The sequence below is a fragment of the Parasteatoda tepidariorum genome, chromosome 8 (genome assembly GCF_982258835.1).
Source record: "Parasteatoda tepidariorum strain Cologne lab strain chromosome 8, Ptep-v5.0, whole genome shotgun sequence".
Classification (NCBI taxonomy): domain Eukaryota; kingdom Metazoa; phylum Arthropoda; class Arachnida; order Araneae; family Theridiidae; genus Parasteatoda; species Parasteatoda tepidariorum.
This window is the reverse complement of record NC_141762.1, coordinates 88,709,005-88,736,041: the sequence shown is the minus strand read 5'-3', so window position 1 is coordinate 88,736,041 and position 27,037 is coordinate 88,709,005. Positions and strand designations below refer to the sequence as shown.

The window sequence follows — 27,037 nt, the reverse complement described above, 5'->3', positions numbered from 1 at the left end:
ACAATTTTGTATTATAAGTATTTAAGAATTTAATTAAATTGTTATTTGCGTATATATGTGTGTATTTAATTTACTTTTAAAAATAATAGTGTTATATAGATTGGTAAGTTTGCATGAGTTTATGTTTGCGTAATTTAATTACATTAATATGTAAAATTTTCTGCCTAATTAAGCAAAAAAAAGTAGTCCTATGGTGTGTAGGTAAGAAATAAAATTTAAAAATTAAACATAAATAGCAGGGGATTGAAATTAGACAGTCATTCAGATAAGTTCTGTTCTATAGTAAAGATGAATCAAAATTTAGCTAAGTTCTACCGAAATCCCGAGGTTCCAAGTAGCTTCGGTGGCCCGGAAGCTTTACACCGTGCTTTAAAAGGAAAATATAGTAGAAAAAATATAAAAAAATGGTTAACTCAAAAAGATTCTTATACACTTCATAAACCGGTTAAGCATAAATTCAAAAAGAATCGTGTGTTTGTAAACGATATTGATAAACAATTTCAGGCAGATCTGGCTGATATGCAATCCTTATCAGGGTTTAATAAAGGCTACAAGTACTTATTAACCTGTATTGACATATTCTCAAAATTTGCGTGGGCAATACCCTTAAAAGATAAGTCTGGAAAAAATGTTAAGTCTGCACTAGAATCTATTTTTAAAAAAAGAAAGCCTAAAGTTTTACAAACAGATGCTGGCACAGAATTTACAAATAAAATAGTTCAGAACTATTTAAAAAATATGAATGTCAAATATTTTTCGACCAATAATGAAACTAAAGCCAGTATAGTTGAAAGGTTTAACCGTACAATAAAAACAAAAATGTGGAAATACTTCACAGAATTTAATACTAAGAATTACATTGATGTTATAGATAAACTAATATATAGCTATAATCATTCATATCATCGATCGATTAAAATGGAACCTGCTTCCGTAAATAAACAAAATATGAAACAGGTATTACATAATTTGTATGGTACTCCAACAAACGAGGAATCTAAAATACCCAAACTTAAAATTGGTGATCTTGTACGCATAAGTAAGAAAAAACTTCACTTTGAAAAGGGATATGAACAAAATTGGAGTGTAGAACTTTTTAAAATTTATGAAATCATGCAAAGAATTCCAGTTGTTTATAAATTGAAAGATTTGGGGGGTGAAGAGATAAAAGGTACTTTCTACGAAGCAGAACTGCAAAAAGTAAAAGATTCAGGCTTCTATCCAGTCGAAAAAGTGCTTAAAGAAAGAAAAAGACGAGGAGTAACTGAATATTTTGTCAAATTTATGGGTTATCCTGAAAAATTTAATGCTTGGGTAACTGATATTCAAAAAGTATAAATAGTAGAACTTGTTTATTACAGATTCATTTTCAAAAATGTCTTTCTACGTAACATTGCCTTCTGATAGTTCCATGCAATTCTTTCCTGAAAACAAATTATCTCATTTTAAGGCTCAATTACCTGTTCCAGTTGATTTAAATGGACAATGGGAAGTAGGACTGTCTGAAATAATCTATCCTCATTCATGGTATAACGTTAATGAAACTAATAATTATTTTCTATATAAAATTAGTAATGGCAATATCACATCGACTGTTAAGAAAACAATTGACGTGGGTTGTTATGAATCAATGTTCGATATTGTATCAGCTATACAACTCACTTTACCAAAAAATCCTAGTCGGTTTACATTACATTATAATAAAGCTACGAAGCGAGTAAAAATTAATGCAGTGGAGGGTAGCAGTCTTCATTTAGAGAAGTTAGGTGAATTGCTAGGATTTCAACGTGATACAATCATAACGGGTAGCATGAAAAGTGAATTTGCTGCAGATGCATTGTCTAACTTTTCCGTTTTTTACGTTTACTCAGATTTAATTTCACCACAAATTGTAGGCGATATACAAGCCCCTTTATTACGAATCGTTCGAATCAAAGGAGAAGATGGGGAAACGATTAGTCAGTATTACGATAGACCACAATACTTACCGTTAATGAGGCATTCATTCCAAACTATTCAAGTTGAGCTGAGACTCAATTCAGGAGATTTTGTTCCCTTTGAAAGAGGTAAAGTGATTATAGTACTACATTTTCGTCTGAGGCAAATACTATAAATAGTATACAACAATTAGTGTATCCTCATTTAATGATATAGCCATCAAGATGAATGCACCATATGTTTGCTGCACTAAAAAGTTTGAAGACCATTATGCGAGTCAAATTGGCTCGGGATTAGCCTATTATAAAGGTGCTAATTTCCAAAAAGGTTATGGAATCGGAGGGATATTTCGTCGATTATTTAGAGCGGCATTACCTTTTTTAGTAAAAGGAGGTAAAACTGTTGCAAAAGAAGCATTAATAACGGGCAGTCGTGTCGCGTCGGATGTATTGTCAGGAGAAAATTTTAAAGAAGCACTAAAAACAAGAAGTAAAGAAAGCGGAAAGAATTTAACTCAAAAAGCCCTCGATAAAGTACAGTCAATGGTAGGGAAAGGAGGATATAAAAGAAAGCGTAAGAAAAAGAAAACAATCATTTCCTCCAAAGCACGTAAAGTGAGTGGACGCGATATATTCGACCCGTAATAATGACATTTCTATTGAAAGATCCCCTCGAATGCGTGAAGTCGGAATTGGAACTTTTTAATTTACCCGGAACTCAAACAGTTATTCAAGATGGGCAGTGGATACAATTTCATCCACTTTCTAATGTTTTCGGTAACGCACCTGTGGAGTTTCACATTTCTGGAAGTGGAGAAGACTATATAGATCTCAGTCAAACGCAACTATATGTGAAAGCGAAAATAGTGAAAGCTAACAATTCAGCTATCACTAAAGATGATACTATAGGACCTGTGAATTTATTTCTTCATTCTTTATTTTCTCAAGTAGATGTATCCCTAAATGATCGCGTGGTTTCTAATTCGAATAATACCTACCCTTATCGAGCGTATATTGAGACGCTCTTAAACCATGGATATGATAGCAAAACTTCTCAATTAACAGCTGAATTATTTTACAAAGATAATGAAGATGGACTCAAGAAAAGAACTGAATTTTTTAAAGAAAGTGCTACAGTAGAAATGATTGGCTGTATTCATTCAGATTTATTTTATCAAGATCGTCTCTTACTTAATTTAGTGGATTTGAAAATAAAATTAATGCGAAGCAAGCCTGAATTTTGTTTACAGGGATCTGAAGGTTTTAAAGTTGTATTAGATCATGTTTCCTTATTCATTCGAAAAGTACGTGTTAACCCCGGAGTTATTCTTGGTCATGCTAAGGCACTGGAGAAAACAAGTGCAAAATATCCTATTAATAGAGTTCTTTGCAAAGTGTATTCGATTCCTAAAGGAAGCATGTCTTTCATTCAAGATAACATATTTTCAGGACAAATGCCAAAAAAAATTATTGTAGGATGTGTAGAAAATGACGCTTTTCATGGAACATTTGCGAAATCACCCTACGAATTTAAACATTTTAATTTAAATTTTATCGGAGTGTATGTAGACGGACAACCCGTACCACACAATCCTTTGGAACTTGATTTTTCTCAAAATCAATATATACGTGCCTATCAAACTCTTTTTGTTGGAACAGATCGAATGGGTCAAGACAGAGGAATATTTATTTCCAGAGAAGAATATAAGAACTCTAATACATTATTCGGATTTAATCTTTCACCGGATTTATGTTCAGGAGAACATTTAAATTTAATAAAGCACAGTAATTTGCGATTAGAACTAAAATTCAGTCAATCATTAGAACACACAGTATGTGTTATCATTTTTGCTGAGTTTGAAAACTTAATTGAAATAAACAAGTCTAGAAATATTTTGTATGATTTCGGAAACTAAAGAATGGATGGATTGCAGCTATTTCATATTTTATCTAAAGAAAAGATGACATCCCCTTATTTTCGAGGGGTGTATTCTATAGACACCCTACCGATTTTACAAGAAAATTCGTGTGTGATAATGAACTCTGATGAATCCTCCCAACCTGGAACCCACTGGTTGGGTATATTTATCAATGAGAAGAACGAGTTAGAATTGTATGACTCCTATGGCAGACCACCCAGCTTTTACGGCATGAATACTTCTCCTTACTCAGCTGTACAATGGAATTCTAAAGTATATCAATCACTGACTTCAAATGTGTGCGGTCAATATTGTATTTATTTTCTACTTAAACGCTGTCAAGGGTATTCTATGTTTCATATTTTAAATCAGTTGTATATAAATGATTTTCGAGTGTATCAATTTGTAAAAAAAAGATATGGTGTAAGATTTGTGTTTAGAAAATAAAAATAAATTAGAAAATTTAAAAATTGTGTATGCTTTTCTATTGTTTCATTTTTTTATTTCCTTACTTAAAAAAAAAAAAGAAAGTCTAGCATTTTTATTTATATTAAAATTATTATTTTCAAATCATATTTTTAAAAAAAAAATAAATAAATAAATAAATAAAAAAAGCTAATTTCGAAAAGTAATATTTAAAAAAAAAAATAATAATTTCGAAAAGAAATTATACCTAAGAAAAAGTTTCTTAAAAAAAAAAATTTCGATTTAACCGAAATCTATAAATATTGTTTAATTTCTTTTCTAAATATAAAATTTTTATCTGAAAAAGGAAACTTTGAAGATAATGACAAAGACAAAAAGTTTGCATTAATAAATATTTATTTTTTTAAAGTTTCAACCAGGCATTTCTGCGAGCATACATAACAGGTTTCTTAACAATTTTGTTTTTACTATACAATTTTTTATTTACGTCTAAATGTGTCGGTAATTGAACATCATTTAATGTTTTTAAAAATACATTTCTCCCCACTGGAGCTGATTTTCGATTTCGCAAAAAGTCATTTATAAGATTTACTATGTTGCTTCCAGGAACAGCCTTGTCTTCGTGAATAATTTCACCTTTAGTATTCCAAAGGAGAGATTCATTGCTCTTTAAAAATTCGTATAAATCTTTAGCTTTTTCTTGAAATCGAGGTGGAACTACAGTTAGAATTTTTTCCTCCAAGTCCTCTGTTTCCTTTTTAATATTTGAAGAATCCTCTTCTGCAGACGCAACTATAGGATTTTCTTTATTCGGAATTTCCTGCTCATTCGTTTGAGGTTCTGGTTTATTCGGTTTCAAAATTGAAAAATGTGTATACTTCTGTAATATTTGTAAATACAGAGCTGCTTTCTCGTGATCTGCTAAATCCTTATTCTGTAATATATTTTTCATTTGTTGATCTAATTCAGATAAGTGTTCTTGAACTTGAACCCTGTCTTCTGGAACTAGTACAAATTTCTTACTGTGCTCCATGAATTAAAGAACTAATAATTGATATAGCAGCTGGTAATAAAATAGACAAAAATCCTTCCCCTTTTTGAATAATAATTTTCTTTTTCTTATACAGGGGTATCTTTTTGTTTGAAAGTTTTCGCAAGCTTTCTTTAAAAGGGTATAATCGACTTTTTTGAGTTTTTGTCAGGGTAATGTTTCCTCGCAGCACGTTTAACACACACTCACACAAAGTTTTTATCTCAGTTTTTGAACACTTTTTCAAAAGAGACTTTGAGTTTTTAGTTTTAGAAATTAATTTTAAGAGCTGTAAAGTTTGTTCAGTACACACTGACATCTTGTAATCAAATGATTGATGTAATTATTATTCGAGTCTATTTATCATTCTCTAAAAATCTAGCAAAAGCTTTCACCTTATTGAGTGCGCACCTATTAAAATTAGAAGTGTGAATGGAACAAGAGTTTAAATTTCTACCTAATTGATCAATTTTTGGACATCCTACATCTTCTAAATTTTTACAAAATCTTCCAATCAAAAATTCTATAAATCTCTTTTTCTCTAATCCTTTAACATAAATCTGAGTGAATATATTAGACAAAAAATTCACCACGGTGTGCAGTTGGTGATATGGTAGTTCTCCTTCATCCCATTCTATTGAATGCATATGTTTTGTTACCCATTTATATTGAAATTTTTGATGATGAGTAAGTTCTTCGAAAGAACAGGGGGGAAGAAAATGAAAATTACCGACGAAGGAATTACTATTTACGGCCTGAAAAGCAAGTTCCTTCACGATATAGCCCCCTGAAGGTAATTGAAACCCCTCGAAATCTATAATGACAGCAGACATGTTACTTCCACAAATTCGTTTGCTTTAATAATATTATCGTGGTTGGTAAACATAATAAGTATCTCCAGGAAACAAACCTGTACGCATGCGTAAAGTTTCATCCGTATCACTTTTTAAATCTAATAATAAATAAGAATATGGTTTAAATGTTGCGTCTTCAAAGCTTTCTTGAAAGAACTTTAAGTTGCTAGGATATAATTGACGACCTAGATGTGTTATTTGAGATTGATCTCTCCGATTCTTAAATAATACGAGATAATGTGCGTTTAGGGATATTTCCCGAATTTCCTTCCCTTTATGAAAAATGTTTTGAACAATGAATATAACTGAAATGTTTTGGTGGTGAGAATATTTTGTGAAAATTTTAGTTAATTTGGAATTATTTCCTAATTCACTCATTAAATCATCCAGTATAATTAGAGTGTCATGCAGTTGGCGTAAATTGGATGGAATCCCTTCATAAAAAGTTATGTTTTTCATTTCAGAGTATGATTTCTGATAAACACCAAATTATATTTTTAGGAAAAGGATTAATCATTTTAAAATTAATAAGTTTCTTAACGAATTCTGTTTTTCCACACCCGGATGGACCCCCAACGATCATTGAAAATGGCCCCTTCATACGTAAAATATCCATTTTTTTTTTTCTGTTTCCTTTTAAGAATTATGTGCGATGAACTTTTTCTGTAGCAGCTGTCAGAGAATAAATTTAAAGATAAAAAAATATTGATGTCATTAAATACATGCAATTTAAAAATAAAATAAAAGTGGTATTAAAAATAAAAGTAATTGATATAAAAAGAAAAAAAAACATGAAACTATTATGATAGAATAATAATAAAGTTTTTATTCAAACATCAATGAATCATATTTAGAAGCATATAAATACAAGTAATTTTTTTTCAATCATTGATTCACAATGAGTAATGTCCAAACGGTAAAGTATTTATACCATCGGGGAGCACATGTCTTTTTTGATCTTTAGGCGAAAGAGCTAATTTATTAGCTTTAATTGAAAAAACCTGATGTTTGGTTGAACGAATTAGATTCATGGTGGTCATCTTATTCTTGTTAAGAAACAGACAGTTCTGATAATCTTCGAAGGAAATCTTATTCCTAATGACTGATTTTTTGATGCCTTTTAATTTCTTCGTAACTTCGCCTTCAATTTTATAGGCATATGATTTCGATCTTAAACCGATAAACTCGGTCATTATTTTTCCCTGGCATTCATCTTTCATCTTACCAAGCACTTTTTTATTTATTCGGGGCATTTGATAAGGATTATTAGCTGGATAGTCTGAGGTATCGTAATGCGATATATCATTTTTGATATCCTCATAGATGTTAGATGTTTCAATGCTGTATACGAAACTGTCCGTATCCATGTATAAAAGATGTAAGTTCTCCCCATACTTTGGCTTCATGTTTTCATAGTGGAATGAGTACATTAATATTTTCGAGATGTCTAAAATACTCATTCCAATAGCAATAGGCTTGTTAAAAACGAGATGTGTTTTTTGCATGTGGAAAGCAACCAAATTTTCACTGAAAATGGTTCTATCGTGAAAATTAGGTTTTGCTATCAATTTTTCAGCCTTTTTTCCATTAGAACAGAGCCTCACATCTACCCTCTTCCGGATGTTTTCCATAGTCTTGCCGAATATGGAGTTGTTCATGAGCTTATAAAAGCTCTTTTCGAAATCATTTTTGGATAGAGATCGCTTCTGTGTATTCAAATCTATATATGGTTTTAAGAACGGGGCTTGATCAAATTGTAACACCCGGTGAACTTTTTTTACTTCCAACCCAAATTTCAAGCATTGCTTTAAATTTCTATAGTGTATGACATAACCTTTTTTTTCCCAAAAAGTAGTCATCAATCTTTTTTCTGTGCAATCGGGAGGTAATGCAGTTTCAGGGGCAAAAGGCAAATCAGAGTGGGCATCATGAATTGTGTCAGGATATAGAAGATCAACTTCTAAAATGTATCCCCGGCTATTATCATCAGAAATTTGGGTGATGTCGACCGTTTGCGGGTCAACCCATTTAAAATTTTTAAGGGGTAGGGGTTGGGACATAGCCCAACCATAAAGATTATTGGCATCTAGGTACATGATATAATTATCGGGCTTTGAACTATCATAATCGATCATAAATTTGTTATTTGCTCTTGCATAACGCTTCGAACATTGCGAAATTCCTCCCCTCGTTCCCTTTTCTACAAAAAGTAGCATGTCGTAATCTTGAAATATCTCTATTTCTATTTTTGTTATTTTAAGCATGGCATCCCAAGATAAACCCGGGGACGTATAGTACCACGCGGGATCTAATGAGTAAGTACCCATACAAACTTTACGGAAATTTTGAAAAATGTCCACTAGAAGTAGAACATCAGTTTTTAAATAATGATCAGAATAGTCGCCGAGTGTTGTAAAATTAAAAGTATTCCAAATTTCACATGCATAAGCGTACTCATCGTCTGTGATGGGCTCTTCATTTAATTTGTTAAAAAAACATTCTTTAGGGGGTAGAGATCTCTCGCTAAATTTGCTATGATCAACTATATAATCATAAGGGAAAACACCTTTTCTGAGGATTAGTGAGACTTTGTCTACGGGAAAAAATTGCCGAACTGAATGGAAGTCATTTGAATTGAGATTTTTGGATAATTCATCCAAACCGCTTGGCATGAAGCGAAACGAATCTAGGAAGCGAATTTTGAAGCCACCTTTAATCTTTTTTGAGAAAGATATATATTTCTCGGTATTTTGAGGAATGACATCAATATCTTCCTCATCTTCTCCTAGTTCTCTTACAAAAAGATGACTATCATAACCGCTTAAGTTATGAAAGAAAACTGGCAGGAAATCCGGGATCTTTGCCTTCAAATTACAACGAGCACAGCTTGCTCCTCTATAACGACCAGTAACATGACAATGATCATGAACCTAAAAAAATTTTAATCATCTGAATATATATAAATAAAGAATATGTTTTTTTTTTTTTTTTTAAATTTAAAAACTATATTTTTGCTTGATTCATGCGATTATTTTATGTAATATTTTTTTACTATTTTTTAACTAATGTTTAGTTTATTTATATCAAGAAATATTTGAAAGACATAAGAAATATTTGTTTTTACTCTTTTTATTTATTTATTTATTTATTTTATCTTTTTTTTTTTTGTTTTCCTTTAAAAAAAATTGTATTTTAGTTAACCTAAAAAAGAAGAAGAAAAATTTCCCAGCATATCTGTTAAAATATACGTATAATCATAAATTCTAATCTAACACAATAGACTATAATAAGTTCTTTTTTTTTTTTTTTGTTTACATTAGGCTAATATATATTACTACATATATTTTTAGTTAGAATACCAACGAGATAAATTTTGTTCTTATAATTTAAGTAATAAAAGAAAAAATTATATTAAGAATGTTACTTACTTTAATATTTTCCGGCGAGAACTTTTTCTGGCACATATAGCAGCACGCAGCGGTCTCATACTCCTCTATTTCTAACAAAGAAAGAGATTGCATAGGTATAGTGTTCTTGTAGATTGTTTGGATTTCTCGAGCTTCCTCTTGCATAGCTTTGAAGAACACTTTGGCTGCATCAGGCCCTCTGTATAAAACTGGATCTTTGTAATGACCTCCACAATAGGTAATATAATAGCAAAAACTATATGGCTCATGTTTTTGGTAAGCAGACATGTATGAATGTTCATTGGAGGGATCACAAGTGTCGATTGGTTTCGTGAAACTTTCAAAATCAGCAAAAGCCACGTAGGGCACCTCGAAAGTATGCCTAACATTTTCAAACGTTAAAGTTTTGTCTTTGGGCATTTCCACTCGAATGGCATCATGCTGTTGACAGTCCTTCTGATGTTTCAAAAGTAGCTCTGAACTACCAAAATGCAGTAGACATAGTTTACAGATAAATTTCCTATGATAATTTAAGGAAATCTGTGTGGATACCAGACGAGAAAGATCTTTTATCCAAGTGTAATGTGAAGTGGAGTCGGAAGTTATGTATAACAAGTCCACATGCCTTTCTCGTTCTTCCTTGGTGATAACCAATGGAAACACTTTCATTTTTTTGTCTAAACCGTATACATTGATAGATATATCGTTCATTTTCTCGAACTTCTTAATGTCCATGAGTTTTACGGGGAACTCTAAACCATCAAACTTTAACTCGTGTAAAAATTGTTCATAATGCATCGTTCTATAAGGATGATTATGGTGATCTGTCACAGGGTGTAGTGCAGAAAGAACTGCCCATTCAAAACAGCGATTGTCATTGTTTTGAATATTCAAAACGGCATGTTTCCTTTTGATGACGGCTGGGAGTTCAATGTAAGTAGAACCTCTTAGGGGATTATATTTGTTGACTCTCACTTCCAAAGAGAGTATCTCTTTTAAAACCCATCCTGACTCTTTCAGCAGAAATTCTTCGCTTTCTCGAATTAATTTTTCCATGGTCCATGAATATAATTCCCTTAAATCTGTCGATTGAACCACAACCGTGTTTTTTGTCTTGAAGCACTTTTCTTCAGTCAGCGGGACAGGACCCATTGTGTTTTCATAAATGCACATCAATCGACAATTAACTTTTAAATCATTTTCAGACAATTCGCGAATGATGAGCTCAATTACTTCTTCTTGAAGAGAATTTAAAAATTCTCTAATGTCTTTGAGTCCGTCCCAATTTTCAATGTTCCAAGTTTTCACCCGATTGTTTAAAGCTGTTACATTGGGCCTGCGTAGTTCCTGTCTATGGGCTGTGCTGGTGCTTGCTTCTCCAACTCCCGAAAAAGGTATTTTAGTTTTCTTAAGTGCTGGTGCATTTGAAGCTTCAGCATTAGATGCTTTCCTTTTACAATGTAATTTAACATGCTTCAAAAGTACGTCACGACGACTAAAATTTCCACCACAGTGATCACACTGATGAATTTCCTTATTATGTTTAGATCGCTGATGACGATATAGGCTTTTCCTGGCAGTAAATGTAGTGCCACATTGATCACAAACAATTTTATCGTTCTCCATCTTAATTTCGTAAAATCAGATACAGATATATATATTCTGTTTCATAATCTTTAAATTAAAAAATCACGTGCGAATAAATCGTATTATTGAATCGTTCTAGTTTTACTAGAGAGCTTATACTGAATCTTCACTGGTTAAAACACGTTTTGAGTAGGTGGAGCAAAAACTTGCGAATCACATTGTCAGCTATCAAAAAGCGAGAACGATAGGTATTGGTAAAGTGCTTCTTAGGTGGTCCACTTACTATTGTTAGTACTATTCATGATGTATGACAGTAACATTTATTCTATATTTTTAAACATATCTGTACGTCCTGTTTGAATTTTTACTACGTGGTGGGTAGAAATAACGTGTTGAACCGTGTATATTCATTGTGTTTTTTGAGAGTGAAGAAATACCTTTTCTATTGTAATACTTATCGACCACCCTTCTCGCAGAATCAAGATTCAACAGGATAAGACATGGACCTCCTTCTGGAATACAATCTTCTGCAAACTTTCCATTACTCTAAAGTAGAAAAAAAAAAAGAAAAATGCTTTTAATTACATAATAAAGATTATAATACTTTCAACAGTGAAAAAAAAAAATATATTAAATTTTACTTTTATTACTTACATTTGAAACTTTCGTTCTTAACTTCTTGTTGAACTCAGTTGTAGATGATTCACTTATATCTCCAATCTTTCTCTTCTCGCTGCTTATATTAACCATTATCAATGTTAAATGTGCGTCGCTACCGAGAAACGAGAGTTGTGTGCTTGTAAACTAAGAACTCCAAAATGATAATACTATAATTGCAGAGAATGCTGTTGCCATTCTAACAAAGTAAAATAAGTAATATCCAATGATAAAATTTGAAACAGTCACGTGACTAACATGTCAGTAAAAAGAACTGAATTCAATACTCATACGTCATGGACCAAGACCAACCCTGTTGAATCTTGTTTGAACTGGATATCTCACGATTCGTAGCGTGTAAAAGTGAAAATGATATTACATCATCAATTTAGAAGCGTCATTGTGGAGCCGTTGCCATTTTTATTAATATAAATAAAGTGTTGCCACAACTCTAAAGTAATATTAAAATAGAAACTGTAAGTAAAAATCAAAGTAGCTAGTTCGTAAGGCGGGCAGAAATAGTCAGTGCTGCCGTGTCATAATAAAATCAACAAAAAAGATTAAACTGAAATTTTATCCGTAACCGCGTGCGAGTTTAAACTTATTTCCTTAAAACTATAAGTGTTCCTTGTATCTGTATGCGTCTTTGGGATACTGGTTAGCGTGCCTGAAAAACCAGTATCTCATGGAAGCATTTTGCCCTGGAGATGGTGAGTTCGAATCCTCAATTAAATATGAGCATTTATATTATTTATTTTTAATAATTAAATTTTTCCAATTTAAATGAACGAAATTAGTAAATATTTTTGACACTAGATGGCACCATCAATACAAACATTTATATCTAGAAATTAGTTGCTATTTTAATCACTAGATGGCGTCACTAAATGATACCACCGAAAATTAGGCAGTGCCAGTAGATGGCACCACCGAAAATTAGGCGGTGCCAGTAGATGGCACCACTAGCTGGTACCACTCGAAAATCATGAGGTGTCAAAGAAAACCGTCTTCCTATTTTTTTAAAACCAAAACTTAATTAAGTGTTGCCATCCTTAATAGTAATTTTATATAAATGAATGTTGCCACCGCTAAAAAATAATAATAAAAAAAAGGAAATCCGAAACTTATTTTATAAGCGGGCAGAAATAAGCAAGATGACAGAAATAGGTTAAAATGGACTGTTTTTTAAAAATCGAAATCGAAACTGAAAAAGAAAATCGAAACCTATGCTTAATTATGTGTTGCCACCGGAATTTAGAAACTTTAGAAACCGAAACTAAATTAAGTGTTGCCACCGGAAGTAAGAAACTTTAGAAACCGAAACTAAATTAAGTGTTGCCACCGGAAGTAAGAAACTTTGGAAACCGAAACCAAAACTAAATCAGGAGGGGAAACAACTCAACTCAACTCAGCATCAGGAGGGAAACAACTCAACTCAACTCAGCAGCAGGAGGGAAACAACTCAACTCAACTCAGCAGCAGGAGGGAAACAACTCAACTCAACTCGACGGCACCTTCGGCACCGTCGGCGCAGAAACGGCAAAAAGTAACTACTGGTTATGTTAATACATCTACAATTTAGTAGTAAGAATTATGAAGTAGAAAGAATTGAGAATAATATTATTTGTATATACGAGCGTTGTACGTTACGAGCGAGGTTCCATTCAATATATGTATATATTTTGTTTTGCTAGTTTCAGTTAAATAATTTTTTTTTTACTTTCGTTAATTTTTAAATTTAATTAAATTTGAAACCTTGTGTATTGAATCTTATCCTTATCATGTATTGCATTATTGAATGTATTTGCGGTTCCATTGCAGTATAGATATTTTGTTTTTAAATTGAAGCAAGAATTTTATGTTAAAAACCTGAAGAAAAAAAAGTATTATTCTGAAAAAGAAAATTCATTGCTGCTGAAAAAGAAAATTTCACAATCCTCTGAAAAATGAAAAGTCAGTAAACACATAGAAAGAAAAACAAAAATGTGTAACAAACTAATTACATTTATTCAAACAAATATATTTAAATAATTAAAATAAATTAAAAATCATAACTACAAAAATCCTTCCTTGCAGCAGCAATGCATTCATCCAATCGAATATTTTTTTAAATAGTTCTCACTTAAAAAGTCAATTAATGGTTCTTGATCTCGGAACAACTTGTGATTGTGATCTAGCTCAAAGTCTCTGGCTATTGCCACAACATTGAGATACATATAAGACTCATTAAAGTCTCTGATGGAGACTAAGTCAGAGATTTCAATCTCTTCGTCGCAAATTCGCGTAGGTGGGCTAAGACCTTTCTTTTCACCTATGTGTTTGTATAACACTATAGCAAGACAACGATTCATATCACCCTCTGCTTCTTCATAGCGAGCACTGTTGGGTTTCTATATTGGTAATATACGTTTTGACACCATTTTAAGAGTTTTTAAAAAGTCTCTGTGCTTGTACTTCAAGGTAATGTAACTGGAGATCACATTATCGTAAACTCTACGGATGGAGTGCCATTGGGCGTAGGTGATATCTAAACGACTTTTCGAAGTTTCAAAAAAGAATAAGATATCGTCGTAAACTTATTCTTGATCTAAGATCTCGTTTTCGAAAAGAATATTTAAGTCAATTGATCCAAAGAAGGAGCCACTAGAAATTTTGCTGTTGGAGAAATAGTCTTAATTGGTAATGACAACAAAAAACGTTTGAATTGGCCCTTAAGTAAAATAGTGGAGCTAATAACTGGAAAAGATGGGAAAATTCGTACTCTTAAGCTCCGCTGTAATACCAACATACTAATCAGACCTGTTGGTAGAATCTATTCTTTACAAGTTCCAGCAGATTCCATCTTGGAAACAACACCATGTTCTTGTAGTGAACCATTAGTAGCTCCTGACAGCGAGTTTTCTGCAGATCCAGCCCTATAAACTACTGTTCCTTCGGCAACCAGTGATCGGGCTCAAGGGCCTCTCCTCCCACTCATGAGTGACAGAGTGTCCAAGTATGGACGTAAGATAAAAAATGCCAAACCGGCTGGGATTTGACATCGGAACCCACGTTACTTTGCAAAGGTTCTACAAAAGAAGAGACTTAACTAGACAATTTTGCACATCAATGTGTGTTCTATCAGAACAAGAGTTAGTGAAACTCTCGGGTGACCTCGATCTACAAAAAAAGATCGCATCCTCTACCCTCTTATTTATATAGACAAATGTGTTTCCCAGGTGCTGTGCTGAATGAAGTGGAAAAACACCAACTTTCAACAATTCCAACTTCCTTGGAACTCTAAGATGCTGTGGATGTGCTCACTACCTCACTGTTGGAGTTATTTAAGGAGCACATCGAGGCGAATGTGAACACGGTATTCCAGTGTTTTGGATGTGCTGAAAATTACGCGAATCAACTTGGACAAGAATGCATGACATTCAATAACAAGCACAAACTTTTAAGCTGTGAAGATATAGCCATTTTAAGCATTGATTTAAATCAGTTGAGTCAAGACTTTGTGAACATAAACACCCACATTTTAAACTACATAAATTCAGACTTTTTTTCAAAACTGAATGAATGTGGAGATGTTAATAAGTAATGCTGAAGACTTGTATGTAGCGTCGGACCCTCAATTTTTCTGTATTTTCCTCGGAATGTTGCGCCATTCTTCTTGCTCTACAATTTCTTTCGAAACAAATGCACAAAAAATTGTTTATCTTTTCTGACTCAAAAAGCTGTATTGATGCTATAAAAAATTTCAGCAGTAAACCACACTCTATTATACCACATATTTTAAATTTATACATTGAACTCACTAACAATAACTACGAAATAATATTTGGTTGGATTCCAGGACATATGGGCATTAAGGGTAACGAAACAGCAGACTCAATAGCCAAATCGACTCACAATCTTACAAATAAACCACACTGTTTACCTGACATTCGAAATTTAGTGGCAGACGCTCTTACCCAACTCAGACAGACCAACTGGAATAATGAATTAAACAACAAATTACATGAGATCAAATCAGATATTAAACCATTTGCACCACTGACTAACTACAACAGAAAAACCCAGGTACCTATCAACAGACTACGCATTGGGCACACCCACTTGGACACACAAATATTTAATTTTAAATGAAGCACCTCCACAATGCAATTTTTGCAAAGAGTCTCTTACAGTAAAACATTTTCTGACCCAGTGTATGAAATTTAAATCTAAAAGACGACAGTACTTTAACTGTGACTTTCCGACTTTATCATTTTTACTTGGAGACACACCTCATCCAAATTTTATACTGTACATCAAACATATCGGATTTTACAATTTGATTTAGTACAGATATAACCTAGTTGACAAATTTTAAATTAGTTGTTTTAATTTTGAACAAGTTGCTCATTTCAGCCTAATTGTTCTGATTTTAACAAAGCTACAGTAATTTCTACCTAGGTTTGGGCGTGGTATAGCCAAAATAGCAAAATAGCGGTATAGCAAAATTTACATCAATCAATCAGTCAATATATATATATATATATATATATATATATATATATATATATATATATATATATATATATATATATATATATATATTAATTATATATATATATATATATATATATATATATATATATATAATTAATTATATATATATTATTAATTATATATATATATATATATATATATATATATATATATATATAATTAAATATATATATATACTAGAGGGCTCCGCCCCCTGCTCGCCAACCCCCGGAGAATTGCTTCGCAATTCTTGCTTGGTTTGCTTCGCAAAACCAAGAATGCTTTGATTTCATATATTTCAATATTAAACTGAATATTAACTGTTATCATTGAAAAGAATTAATTTTCTTAAATGCAGAATAAGCAGTGTGTCAATGTCACTTTTTTTCGTTGACTACAGTTCCTTCTATGTTCTATTTGTTCTCTAAATGAGCCAAAATTGTCAGAAATTAACATCAATGTGCAGATATAACCTTAATATGAAACTTGTTTAAAAAAAATGATAATCACAATAATACAGACTTTGTCCCAAAGAAATGAATATATTTTTAACACATTTAATTCAATATATATATATATATATATATATATATATATATATATATGCAAACACTATAATATTTTTCAATAAGCAATATTGTTAAGAACAGGGTAATTTTTAAAAAAATATTTTAATAATATTCAGCAAAATAACTATAAATGAAAACATTAATTTTGCGGAATTAAAATAAACAATGCACCAATAGCATTTTCTTTACGCTAAATACATTTATAAATTTGACATTATATATATATGTTATAATATTTCTCTATATACAATATTGTTAATGACAGGATCATCTTTAATAAATATTTTAATGTTCTCCTTCGTTGTGCATCTTGACAATGCCACATATAATTGACCATGAGAAAAAATAGGCCGTTCAATATATAGCCCAACTTTATCGAAAGTTTGGCCCTGGGCCTTATTAATTGTTAAGGCATAAGCTAATCTAACAGGAAATTGTCGTCGATAAAGCACAAATGGTAAGGAAGAATTACTTGATAATGTATTTAATTCTATTCTTGGAAGATTGACAATACTACCATTTTTATTACCAGTAGCAATTTGGCAAGTCAATACTCTTTTCCCTATTTTAAGAACAGTCAATCGAGTTCCATTGCAAAGGCCATCAACAATAGATATGTTCCTGATCAGCATTACAATGCATCCAACTTTTAATTTGAGCTGATGAGGTGGCAGTCCCGGGAGATTTATGGAGTTTAAATATTCAATAGAATACCTTAAAGTAGCTTCTTCTTCTCTCCCGTCTGATTTATCTACTCCATATAGTGTGGCCTTATCAATACTATAACTTATAACCTCTTCACCTGGCACACGTGATAAAATATTTTCATTAACTTTGTTAACTTCATCATTTTGCGGTGATAATATGATGTGATTAATGAAGTTAGTATTAAGACAATCGATTTTTTCAAAAAACCAAGAAATGATATCTTTACAATAAAGATCAGGAGTGCTTGCATCAAGATGTAAAAGTTCTCCATTGCCAATTGTCAACAACCAATTGGCAAATTCTTGGTTACCAGCTTTAACTCTCATATTAATTGTCAAATGGAGGATTTCAAAAAATGGCCAAAGAAAAGAGTATTTTATAGTTTCATTAATAACCTGCATATGTGTAGCTTTTTTAATGACAGGTAACACTTGTCGAAAATCTCCACCTAAAATGATTATCTTACCACCAAATGGTATCTCATTAGCTAGAAGATCACGAAAAGTTCTATCGATCATTTCTATTGCTTTTCTGGGAATCATACTTGCTTCGTCCCATATAATAACGTCAACATTTTTTAAGCGAATCTCATCACATTTTTTTAAAATACAAATCCCATCGTCACTTAGATCAATAGGCAGATTAAAAAATCTGTGTGAAGTAGTTCCAGATGGAAGTAACATTGACGCAATGCCAGTCCAAGCTACACAAGCAACTTTCATGCTCTTTGACACAAAATAATGATATAATCCTTTATATAGGAAGGTTTTGCCAGTTCCTCCTGGACCATCGATAAAAAACAAGTCCGCTTTCGATTAGCTTTCGCATTGAGTTGCGACTTTTTAGTAATGTTAGGTCTTTTCTTTTTAGGCATTACTTGTAAATAAACAAATCGAATTAAGATTTAAAACCAGATTAAACTTACGAATTAACGTTTTAGAAAACAAATAATCAGATTAATCAATATATCAATACGAAATAAGTTGAGATGTTGTAAAACTGAAGAATGAAATTCTAACTATTTTGTGATTGGTTGCATCTCTGAAAAAGAAAATTCAGACTTGTAAATCGCTTTTTTAAGCTTGCCGTTTTCAGACATGTGATTGGCTGTTGTGAACGGCGGTTATTCTTCATTATTAACTGCAAAATCGTGCTTTAAAACTAAAATAAATAAAAATTTAAAATTATGTAAAAGATTTGAATGCCCTAAATGTCTTCCCTGAAAGATTCTGAATGAATTGATTCCTTAATCTTAGATTTTCATCACGTAGTTAAAAAGTTTTTCAGGGGACAAAATTAACTGCAAAAACTTTTTTTTAGAATATATATATATATATATATATATATATATATATATATATATATATATATATATTCCTTTTTTCCTTCTCTCTCCTTTAGAATGCAATTGAATGATTTGTATAATGACCCTGCACTACCGGGAAGTTTTGGTGGGGTGGAATCTTTGTTTCGTTCCATGAAGGGAAAAGTGTCTCGGAAGGAGATAAGAAAATGGATATAGTCTCAAAATTCGTATACTCTTCACAAAGGAGTGAGAAGTAATTTTAAGAGGAATAGGGTAATGGTTAGCGGTAAGAATATTCCGTTTAAATCTGATATAGCAGATTTAAAAGGGATAACGAGGTTCAATGATGGTTATCGCTACATCTTAACATGTATTGATAAATTTTTAAGTATGTCTGGTCTAAAGGCGGGGAAAATTTAGCATAGCAGTAAGAACCATAATTTACTTCTTTTCTTAAAAGATTTAGAATTACAGCTTGAAGATCCATTAAATGGTACTTATGCCTTAATGCGTTGTTTTCAAGGAAAGGACATAATGAGGAGCGTGAATTAGCTACCTCCTTTTTTCGCAGTTGCAATGCTATATCTCTAAATTGTAATAGTTTGGGAGAGCAAATTAATTGTGCCATCGCGAAAATTATTTCATCATTCGATGAATTTATCGATAGAGGGAGTGGGTGGATTTTGGAGGAGGTGAACTATTTAGAATTAAATACTTCAAAATACGTACCGTTAAGCGGTTCATCTTATATTCCTCTTCCCCTTGAAATAGCGAAGAAGAAAGCGGTTTTAAACATAAATTCTGACTCTGTTTCCTCTGGGCAATTTTAGCAAGCCTCCACCCGTGTAATGATACCAAGAATGCGAATCGCTTTAGCAAATATAGAGAGTTCGAGCATGAGCTAAATTTAACAGGCATAACGCTCCCCATGAAATTAAACCAAATATCTAAATTTGAAAAGTTAAATATTTTGTCAATAAATGTATTCCGTCTTGAGGAAAGTAACATATTTCCCCTTCACTTATCTACAAATCGATCCGATGTACATCATATTAATCTCTTACTGATAACGCAACATTTTTTGTTTAATTAAAAGCATGAGTAGATTGCTATTTTACTTAACTGCGCATAGGGCGGCCACTTTTCATTGTGACTTTTGTCTCCATCGCTTTTACTCTAGAAGTGCACTCGATGATCATATTACCGATTGAAAAGAACATAAAATACAAAAAATAGCAATGCCTAGCGAGGAGGATCGTATTTTAAAATTCAAATCAGTGCATGTGACGCATAAAATACCCTATGTCATCTACGCTGACTTCGAGTGCATTTTAGAGCAAACTACCTTAATTTAGGATCGCACACAGAAATTAATTCTCGGCATGTTCCTTGCGAATATATTTACGTCATTATAGACATTGAAGGGAAATGCGTTAAGCCACCACTCGTATATCACGGGAAAACGCTGCAGAACATTTTATGCATTGTTTATTAGGTGAAGAGAAAATGATTCTAGATTTGCTTTCCATCAATAAGCAAATGCGGTTGTCTGCAGTGGAACAACAGGCATTTTTAAACGAAACCCACTGTTTCGTCTGTAAAGAGCCATTAGGTAGTGAATGAGTTAGGGACCACTGTCATATTACATCTCAATATCGCGGTGCATTGCATCCAAGTTGCAATTTAAATTATAAGTTGATAAAAAAATTCCAGTTATCTTTCACAACTTAAAAGGGTAGGACAGTCATCAATTTATTAAAACTTTAAGCAAAATTGGAAGGAAAAAAAAATCATGTATTGCAACTAACGCGCAAAAGTTTATCACATTCTCCGTCGGTCATCTTCAATTTTTAGATTCATTCCAATTTTACTGGCCTCCCTGGATAAATTAGTCTCCAATTTAGATGATGACGAATTTCCCGTGTTATCTTCCCAATTTCCCAACGATCAGCTTCCCCTTTTAAAGCGTGTTTACCCCTATGAATATTTCGATTGCATGAGTAAATTTGATGAAACTCAATTACCTCCACGTGAGAGTTTCTTCAATAGTTTAAATGATGAGCAGATTAGCGAATCAGAGTACAATCATGCACGCGCTGTATTCCAAACTTTCAACATGCAAACATTGAAAGACTACCATAATCTGTACGTAAAAACAGATACACTCCTTCTCGCCGACGTATTCGAGAAATTTAGAGCTTTGTGCTTAGATTGACCCAATTCATTGTTATACCGCTCCAGGGGTCAGTTTGGTCAGCTGTTTAAAGATGACCAAAGTAGAATTGCAGCTGCTAACGGATCCAACTATGCATCTCTTTGTCGAAAAAGGGATACGAGGTGGGGTTTCAATGATCTCAAATCGCTATGCCGCAGGCTAACAATTAGTATATGAGTGGTGGCTATGACGCGAACATTCCCTCCTCTTATATTGTATATCTAGATTATAACAACTTGTATGGGGGAGCAATGCTGTCCCACTTACCAACAAAAGATTTTCATTGATCTGAAAATTTAGATGTCAGTGAAAATGACATTTTAAACATGACTGATGGATGATCAAGAGGAGGGGATGATATTAGAAGTAGACTTAGAATATCCTGCAGGCCTCCATGATTTACCAGTAGCGCCTGAGCAACACCTACTAGAAGGTCAAGGCCTGCTGGCTGAACAATTTCTACTCCGTGACGTCACGAAGAGAAGGCAATAGTGTCTAAAGTAGGAACGCCATTTAAAGCGAATATTTACAAGTATATTTGCGGCAAAATTTGATTATAAACCGAAGATTTCAAGAGTTATCGAAGTAAGTAAAAGTTACTATTTTTTTTTATGAATGTGTTATGTTTGATTTCAATAGATTTTCCTCTAATATGTTATAAATTAAGTTTGAAATCAGAATGAAAGCATGTATATAATTTAACTTGCATTGGTGTTATGTTGTGAGACGTTATTTAAGTCTATAATGTATTTAGTATATGTGTTCTCTCATCTATTTCCATTTGGATTATAACATAACTTAATTTAGTATTCAAATATAAAATTACAAAATAATTCGATTGAATTTTATATTCATACTACATGAGCTAAAACATCTTAAATGAATCTAAGCGATTTATATGGACTTCTCAAAATTTTAAATAGCCCTAGAATTGTTTATAAAATATATTAGTTACAATCGAATATGTTTTACTGCTTAACTTTTTAGTGTTTGTAAGAATAAAATATGCAATTTCTTGAAATACTAATATGATGTTTCTAATGTTTTGTACATCATGTAAGTTAGATTAGAGATTTGTATATATTTTTCTCAGTAAAAATACCAAATAATTTGAAATGTAGAATTAGCTGTTGGTATAATTTTACCAATATTTTAAAACTGCATTTCACTAATTATTATAAACAAGAATTACAAAGAAATTTAAACTGTTTTGGTGTTGAAAAGTAGTTATTTTTAACTCTAATGAAATTAAATTTTAACACATTTTAGTACAAAAATACCAGATGTGTTTATCTGAAGAATAATGATACAAATTACATTTGTTTATATTTAGCTATTAAAATTTTAAATTTAATATGCCTGAGAAGAATTTTAATATTGAAGAAATTCTAAATGTACCAACATTTCTGGATAAAAATATTAGTTTCTAATACTATAACAAGGTTTGGTGTCTTTGTTAACATATAATTCTTCTAGTGTGCTGTTAAAATACTTTTAAAAAAGTTTTTTGAATAAAGACAATTTTTAACAATAAATTCTTTAATTGAATTTTATAGATTGTTGACTACATTTACCAGAACTTTGTTTTTATTTATCAAAACTGTAGAAAATTTATTTGAGAATCAGTTAATTAGAAAATATATTTTGTAAAAACAATTTTTGGAAAAAAAAATTAATTTTCATTATTCTAATTGCAAATTAAGGTATTGATAAATACTTTATTTACAGCCATGAGTCTTAATGTCTATTTATTTTTCAGGCGTCAAGCATGGTTTATTTTTGTTGTGTCCCGATGTGTCGTGGGAACTATGATGAAGAGAATAAAGTTTCCATATTTCGGTTCCCTCAAGACGCAGAACTGCAGCAATTGTGGTTGAGAAAAATCCCGAGGAAAAACTACAAAATAACTGCTCACTCAAGGGTAAGATTTGATCATTTTTAAATTTAAATGTCAATTTTCATATAATTTCTTATTATTTAATACTTTTATTTTACTCAATGATGAAAGGGTTTATGCTAACATCATTCTTATTCACATTTTGAATTTAATTTTTTTTTTATTTTGAGCGATAATAATAATAGCTGCTAATAATAATTTGAGAAATATATATAATATCTTCTATTAATTCAAGGAAATTCATTTTTTTTTTCATTAATAAGCATTTATTTGATATAAATTAATTATAGTTGCATTGATCTCATTGAACATAAAAAAAGCAACGGTACAAAGTGTTATTTAACTTTCCTTTTATTATAGGCACTTATTTGATATAAATTAATTACAGTTAAATCTAGTAAACAAATAGACATCATTAAACATAAAAAAGCAACCAAACATCAAAAGTGTTATTTTAAGATAAATAAATAAAAAATCACCTTATGCGTATCTGTGGTTGCTCAAACTGAAGAAATCTTCTGGTTATAAATGCCAATAATAATAATAATAATAATCAAAATACAAAACAATTAAAATTTAGAAACAAAAAAAAAAAAACTTAAATTCAATTATATTATATTGTGAATATTCATTATGTGTCATTAATTATAGGTATGTGAAAAACATGTTCGGGCAGAAGATATCAGAAGAGAGGCCTCCCACTTTGATGAAAAGACTGGAAAATATATTTCCTACACACTGGACCGGCCTGTGCTGGAGAGAGAGGCAGTTCCCTGCCTGTTCGAGAACTGCCCGTCTTATCTGTCCTCAGCCAGTTCTTCAAGAGAAGCTGCCAAAAAGCAGAAAATTGAAGAACTACAACTAGCTGAGGTAATAAAAGCTAGTGAAGAGGCAGCTACGTTGTACGATTTAAGTAATTCTTTTGACTCGCTGTCAAAGCTGAAAAGGCTGCTAGGTGATAAAATTCTGCCGAAAAACTGGCATGCTTTTTTTAACAGGACAAAGCAGGTGAACTTTTTGAACTTTTCTGATGAAGATGTACCAAATGTTTTATATGTTGTAACTGTATATGATAATTTATGTATGCATATTAGTTTTAAAGGCCAGAAACTGCTAAGACATGATGGTAAAAAATTACCTATAGCTGTTGGCCAAATAAATGACATTTTTGATACATTGGAATGTCTTGAAAAGCAACAAATTGATTCGAAAGATCCAATTACTTATTATTTGGAAATGGTTGAATCTTTGTTTACTTCTTTGAAGGATACTGTTGAGGATAAACATAAGATTTCCCTTGATTTTATTTTAGAGCAATTAAACTTTTTAATGTGTAAGCCTGAGAGGTTTAGGAATTCTTCTAATACTTTAATCCTCTCTTGCTTGTTATTTTACATTTCCCCCCAAGCGTACAAATTCTTGCGTCAGTCTGGTACTAAATCCTCTAACGTTTCAAAATTAATTCCTAATTTAAAAGAAAAGAACCATTACATTTTACATTACAGAAATTTAAAGTTATATTTACAATTAGGATTGCGATTAAAGAAAATACATAAAATTTTATGTTTTAAACAGTGTTATGTTGGTATGTTTAAATTATTTTTGTTAGTTATTTATGGACACAACTTTATTTTTTTTTGGGCACCGCGTTTTAATTTAAATAATCTTATTCTGTATTTTAATCTATTTTTTACTTTAATCAACAACACCATCCGATTTTCACCTACACCCCTATCCTTTAACACCTTCCAATATTTTTCCTTCACCCCTACTTGAGAATGGATTGCTTCACAGGTGTGAAGAGTCGAACGATAGTAGCGCCGCCTTTGGCGCGGATGAATACACGAGCGGGAAAAAGAGCGACAATTCGTTTTTAGGCAATTCCTGTGCTGACGACTCTTGGTGAACGGGACGGAGGGATGATGCGGGGGTGGCCGGCCACGCGCGCTTTAGGATAAGTCCTTTACTTTTATTTATTTTTTTAAATTTTTTTGTTGTTATTTTATTTTTATGTGATGTTAACTAAAGAAAAAAATGATTATCTTTAAATAATCTGCAGACCTGATATGTCAAGTCATGTAGCAGTAAACTAACTCTTTTTAAATTGTAAACTAACTTGACTTATGATTAAGTTCTTTAAATAAAAACATTTAGTCTAGATTAGTTATGTTGTTGGATGTGAATCCTTTAAGCTTAATTTACCTTAATCCTTTAAGCTTAATCTTTTCAGCTAATCAAGATTATTATTGCAGTAATAGTAAACGTGCTAGTAATTTTAAATTAACTTAAGTCACTTCTACATGTTAGATCTAGTAAATTATGTTAGTTAAAGTTAAAAATTCTCACAACGCAATATTTTAGTTAATCATTTTTGATTCCTTAAATATATTTTTCTCTATTCAAAAATAAGATATAACAACAGGAAGCTTGGCTTCAACCATTTATTAACTTTAATACCGATATGAGGAAAAGAGCGAAAAACTCTTTCGACAAAGATTTTTATAAATTGAAGAACAATAGTGTTTTTGGCAAAACTATGGAGAATCTTCGAAATCGTGAAAATATAGACATTGTAATTGATAAGAAAAAAGCACTAAATATGATTGCCTCTCCTTTTCGATATTTCAACATCATAGATGATAATTTGGTTATTATTTCGCGACATGTCACATCTCTTACTCTGAATCGACCATTGTACACGGGCTTTTTCGTCTTAGATATCAGTAAGATATTTATCGATGAATTTCTCTACCTACACATAAAAAATAAATATGGTTCTAATGCAAAATTGCTATTTACGGATACAGATTCGCTCTGCTACGAAATTCGAACTGAAGATAGTTACCACGACATGCTCGAAAATATAGATTTATATGATACATCAGACTATCCCCAAAACCATTTTTTGTACAGCGATAAAAACAAGAAAGTCCTCGGAAAATTAAAGACGAATTACACGGCGTTATAGTGTTTGTTGGACTCCGTTCCAAAATGTACTCTTTGTCAAGCGAGGAGGGCGAGAAAGAAACAGCTAAAGGTGTAGTCAAAAATGTTAGAGAAAAAAAATTAAAACATAGTAATTATAAGAAATGTCTTTTCGAGAAAACATGAAATCCGTCGTCTCGAAAAATCATCAGCTTTATTTCGTAACTACAAATAAAATAGCTCTTTGTCCTCTCGACGACAAAAGGTATGCAGCGGATCGTCTCGCCATTACGGCTATAACGAACTATCCTGGAACGCCGGTTTGGCGTGAACATTCAAAGTTGGCAACCCTGCCACAGAGACTGTTTTCCCGCATTCGGGTTACAGCTTCGACCAGTGTATCGTCGTAATTTTCACGTTCGTGCTAAGACACGTGTTTATTTTATTCAAGATGTAAATTTCCTAATTTCCTATTTCATTAAATATGTTTAACTTTTTATCTATGACTGGCATATATTAATTTCCTTTTAGATGTTTATTTAACTTTAAGTATTAATCTTTAAGTAATTAATTTAATTGCATGTGGCTTACCCATGTGCACTTAGGTACATTTTGGAAAATGGATGTGACACATTGGCTCATGATCATTTCAAAATTAACACAATGTAATTTAAGTGTTCATTTAATTAATTCATTAACTGCGTCTCTTTATTTCGTTTAGTAACTTCATCAATTATATTTTAATTATTTTATTGATTTATTTATTACAATTTTTGCGAATTGAAGTAATAACAGTAATAATAATAAACAATTAAATATATGTTATTGAATGTAAGTCATCAATATACAACTATCTATTTCATTTTATTTATGCCTTTTAATAATGTGTAAAGTTTATAATTGTTGTATACAGTAGAAATGCTACTCCACCTGTTTATGTATTAAACACTCCACTTTTCTGTTCCCTCAAAATTGTTTCTGTGAATGAGGGCTTTTGTAAAAACTATTTGTTTGTATTCTTAACAAATCCTGTAAATAAAGGTGTTTATTCATTTTATATTTTTGTTCGTATTTACTTTATAATT

General features: G+C 31.6%; 2 protein-coding genes across 3 annotated transcripts; one reads left to right on the top strand and one right to left on the bottom strand.

Annotated features, from left to right (window-relative positions):
• Positions 1 to 4,660: 4,660 nt before the first annotated feature.
• Positions 4,661 to 13,305, bottom strand: LOC147806516 (uncharacterized). 2 transcript variants are annotated; one of them, XM_087169305.1, is made up of 3 exons: positions 11,815 to 13,305; positions 9,595 to 11,706; positions 4,661 to 9,096 (listed from the first exon to the last, which is right to left on the bottom strand). In XM_087169305.1, the coding sequence occupies exons 2-3, from the start codon at positions 11,197 to 11,199 to the stop codon at positions 7,060 to 7,062; spliced, it is 3,642 nt and encodes a 1,213-aa protein (XP_087025431.1). In that variant the 5' UTR covers positions 11,200 to 11,706; positions 11,815 to 13,305; the 3' UTR covers positions 4,661 to 7,059. The 2 variants fall into 2 exon arrangements, with proteins under 2 accessions (XP_087025431.1, XP_087025432.1); XM_087169306.1 differs by lacking the exon at positions 11,815 to 13,305 and having other exon boundaries at positions 9,595 to 11,788.
• A 9,417-nt stretch (positions 13,306 to 22,722) lies between these two features.
• LOC147806515 (uncharacterized) lies at positions 22,723 to 26,039 on the top strand. The gene is made up of 2 exons (XM_087169304.1): positions 22,723 to 23,051; positions 23,679 to 26,039. Exons 1-2 carry the CDS (start codon positions 22,899 to 22,901, stop codon positions 24,801 to 24,803), a joined length of 1,278 nt encoding a protein of 425 aa, XP_087025430.1. The 5' UTR covers positions 22,723 to 22,898; the 3' UTR covers positions 24,804 to 26,039.
• The last annotated feature ends 998 nt before the right edge of the window (positions 26,040 to 27,037 follow it).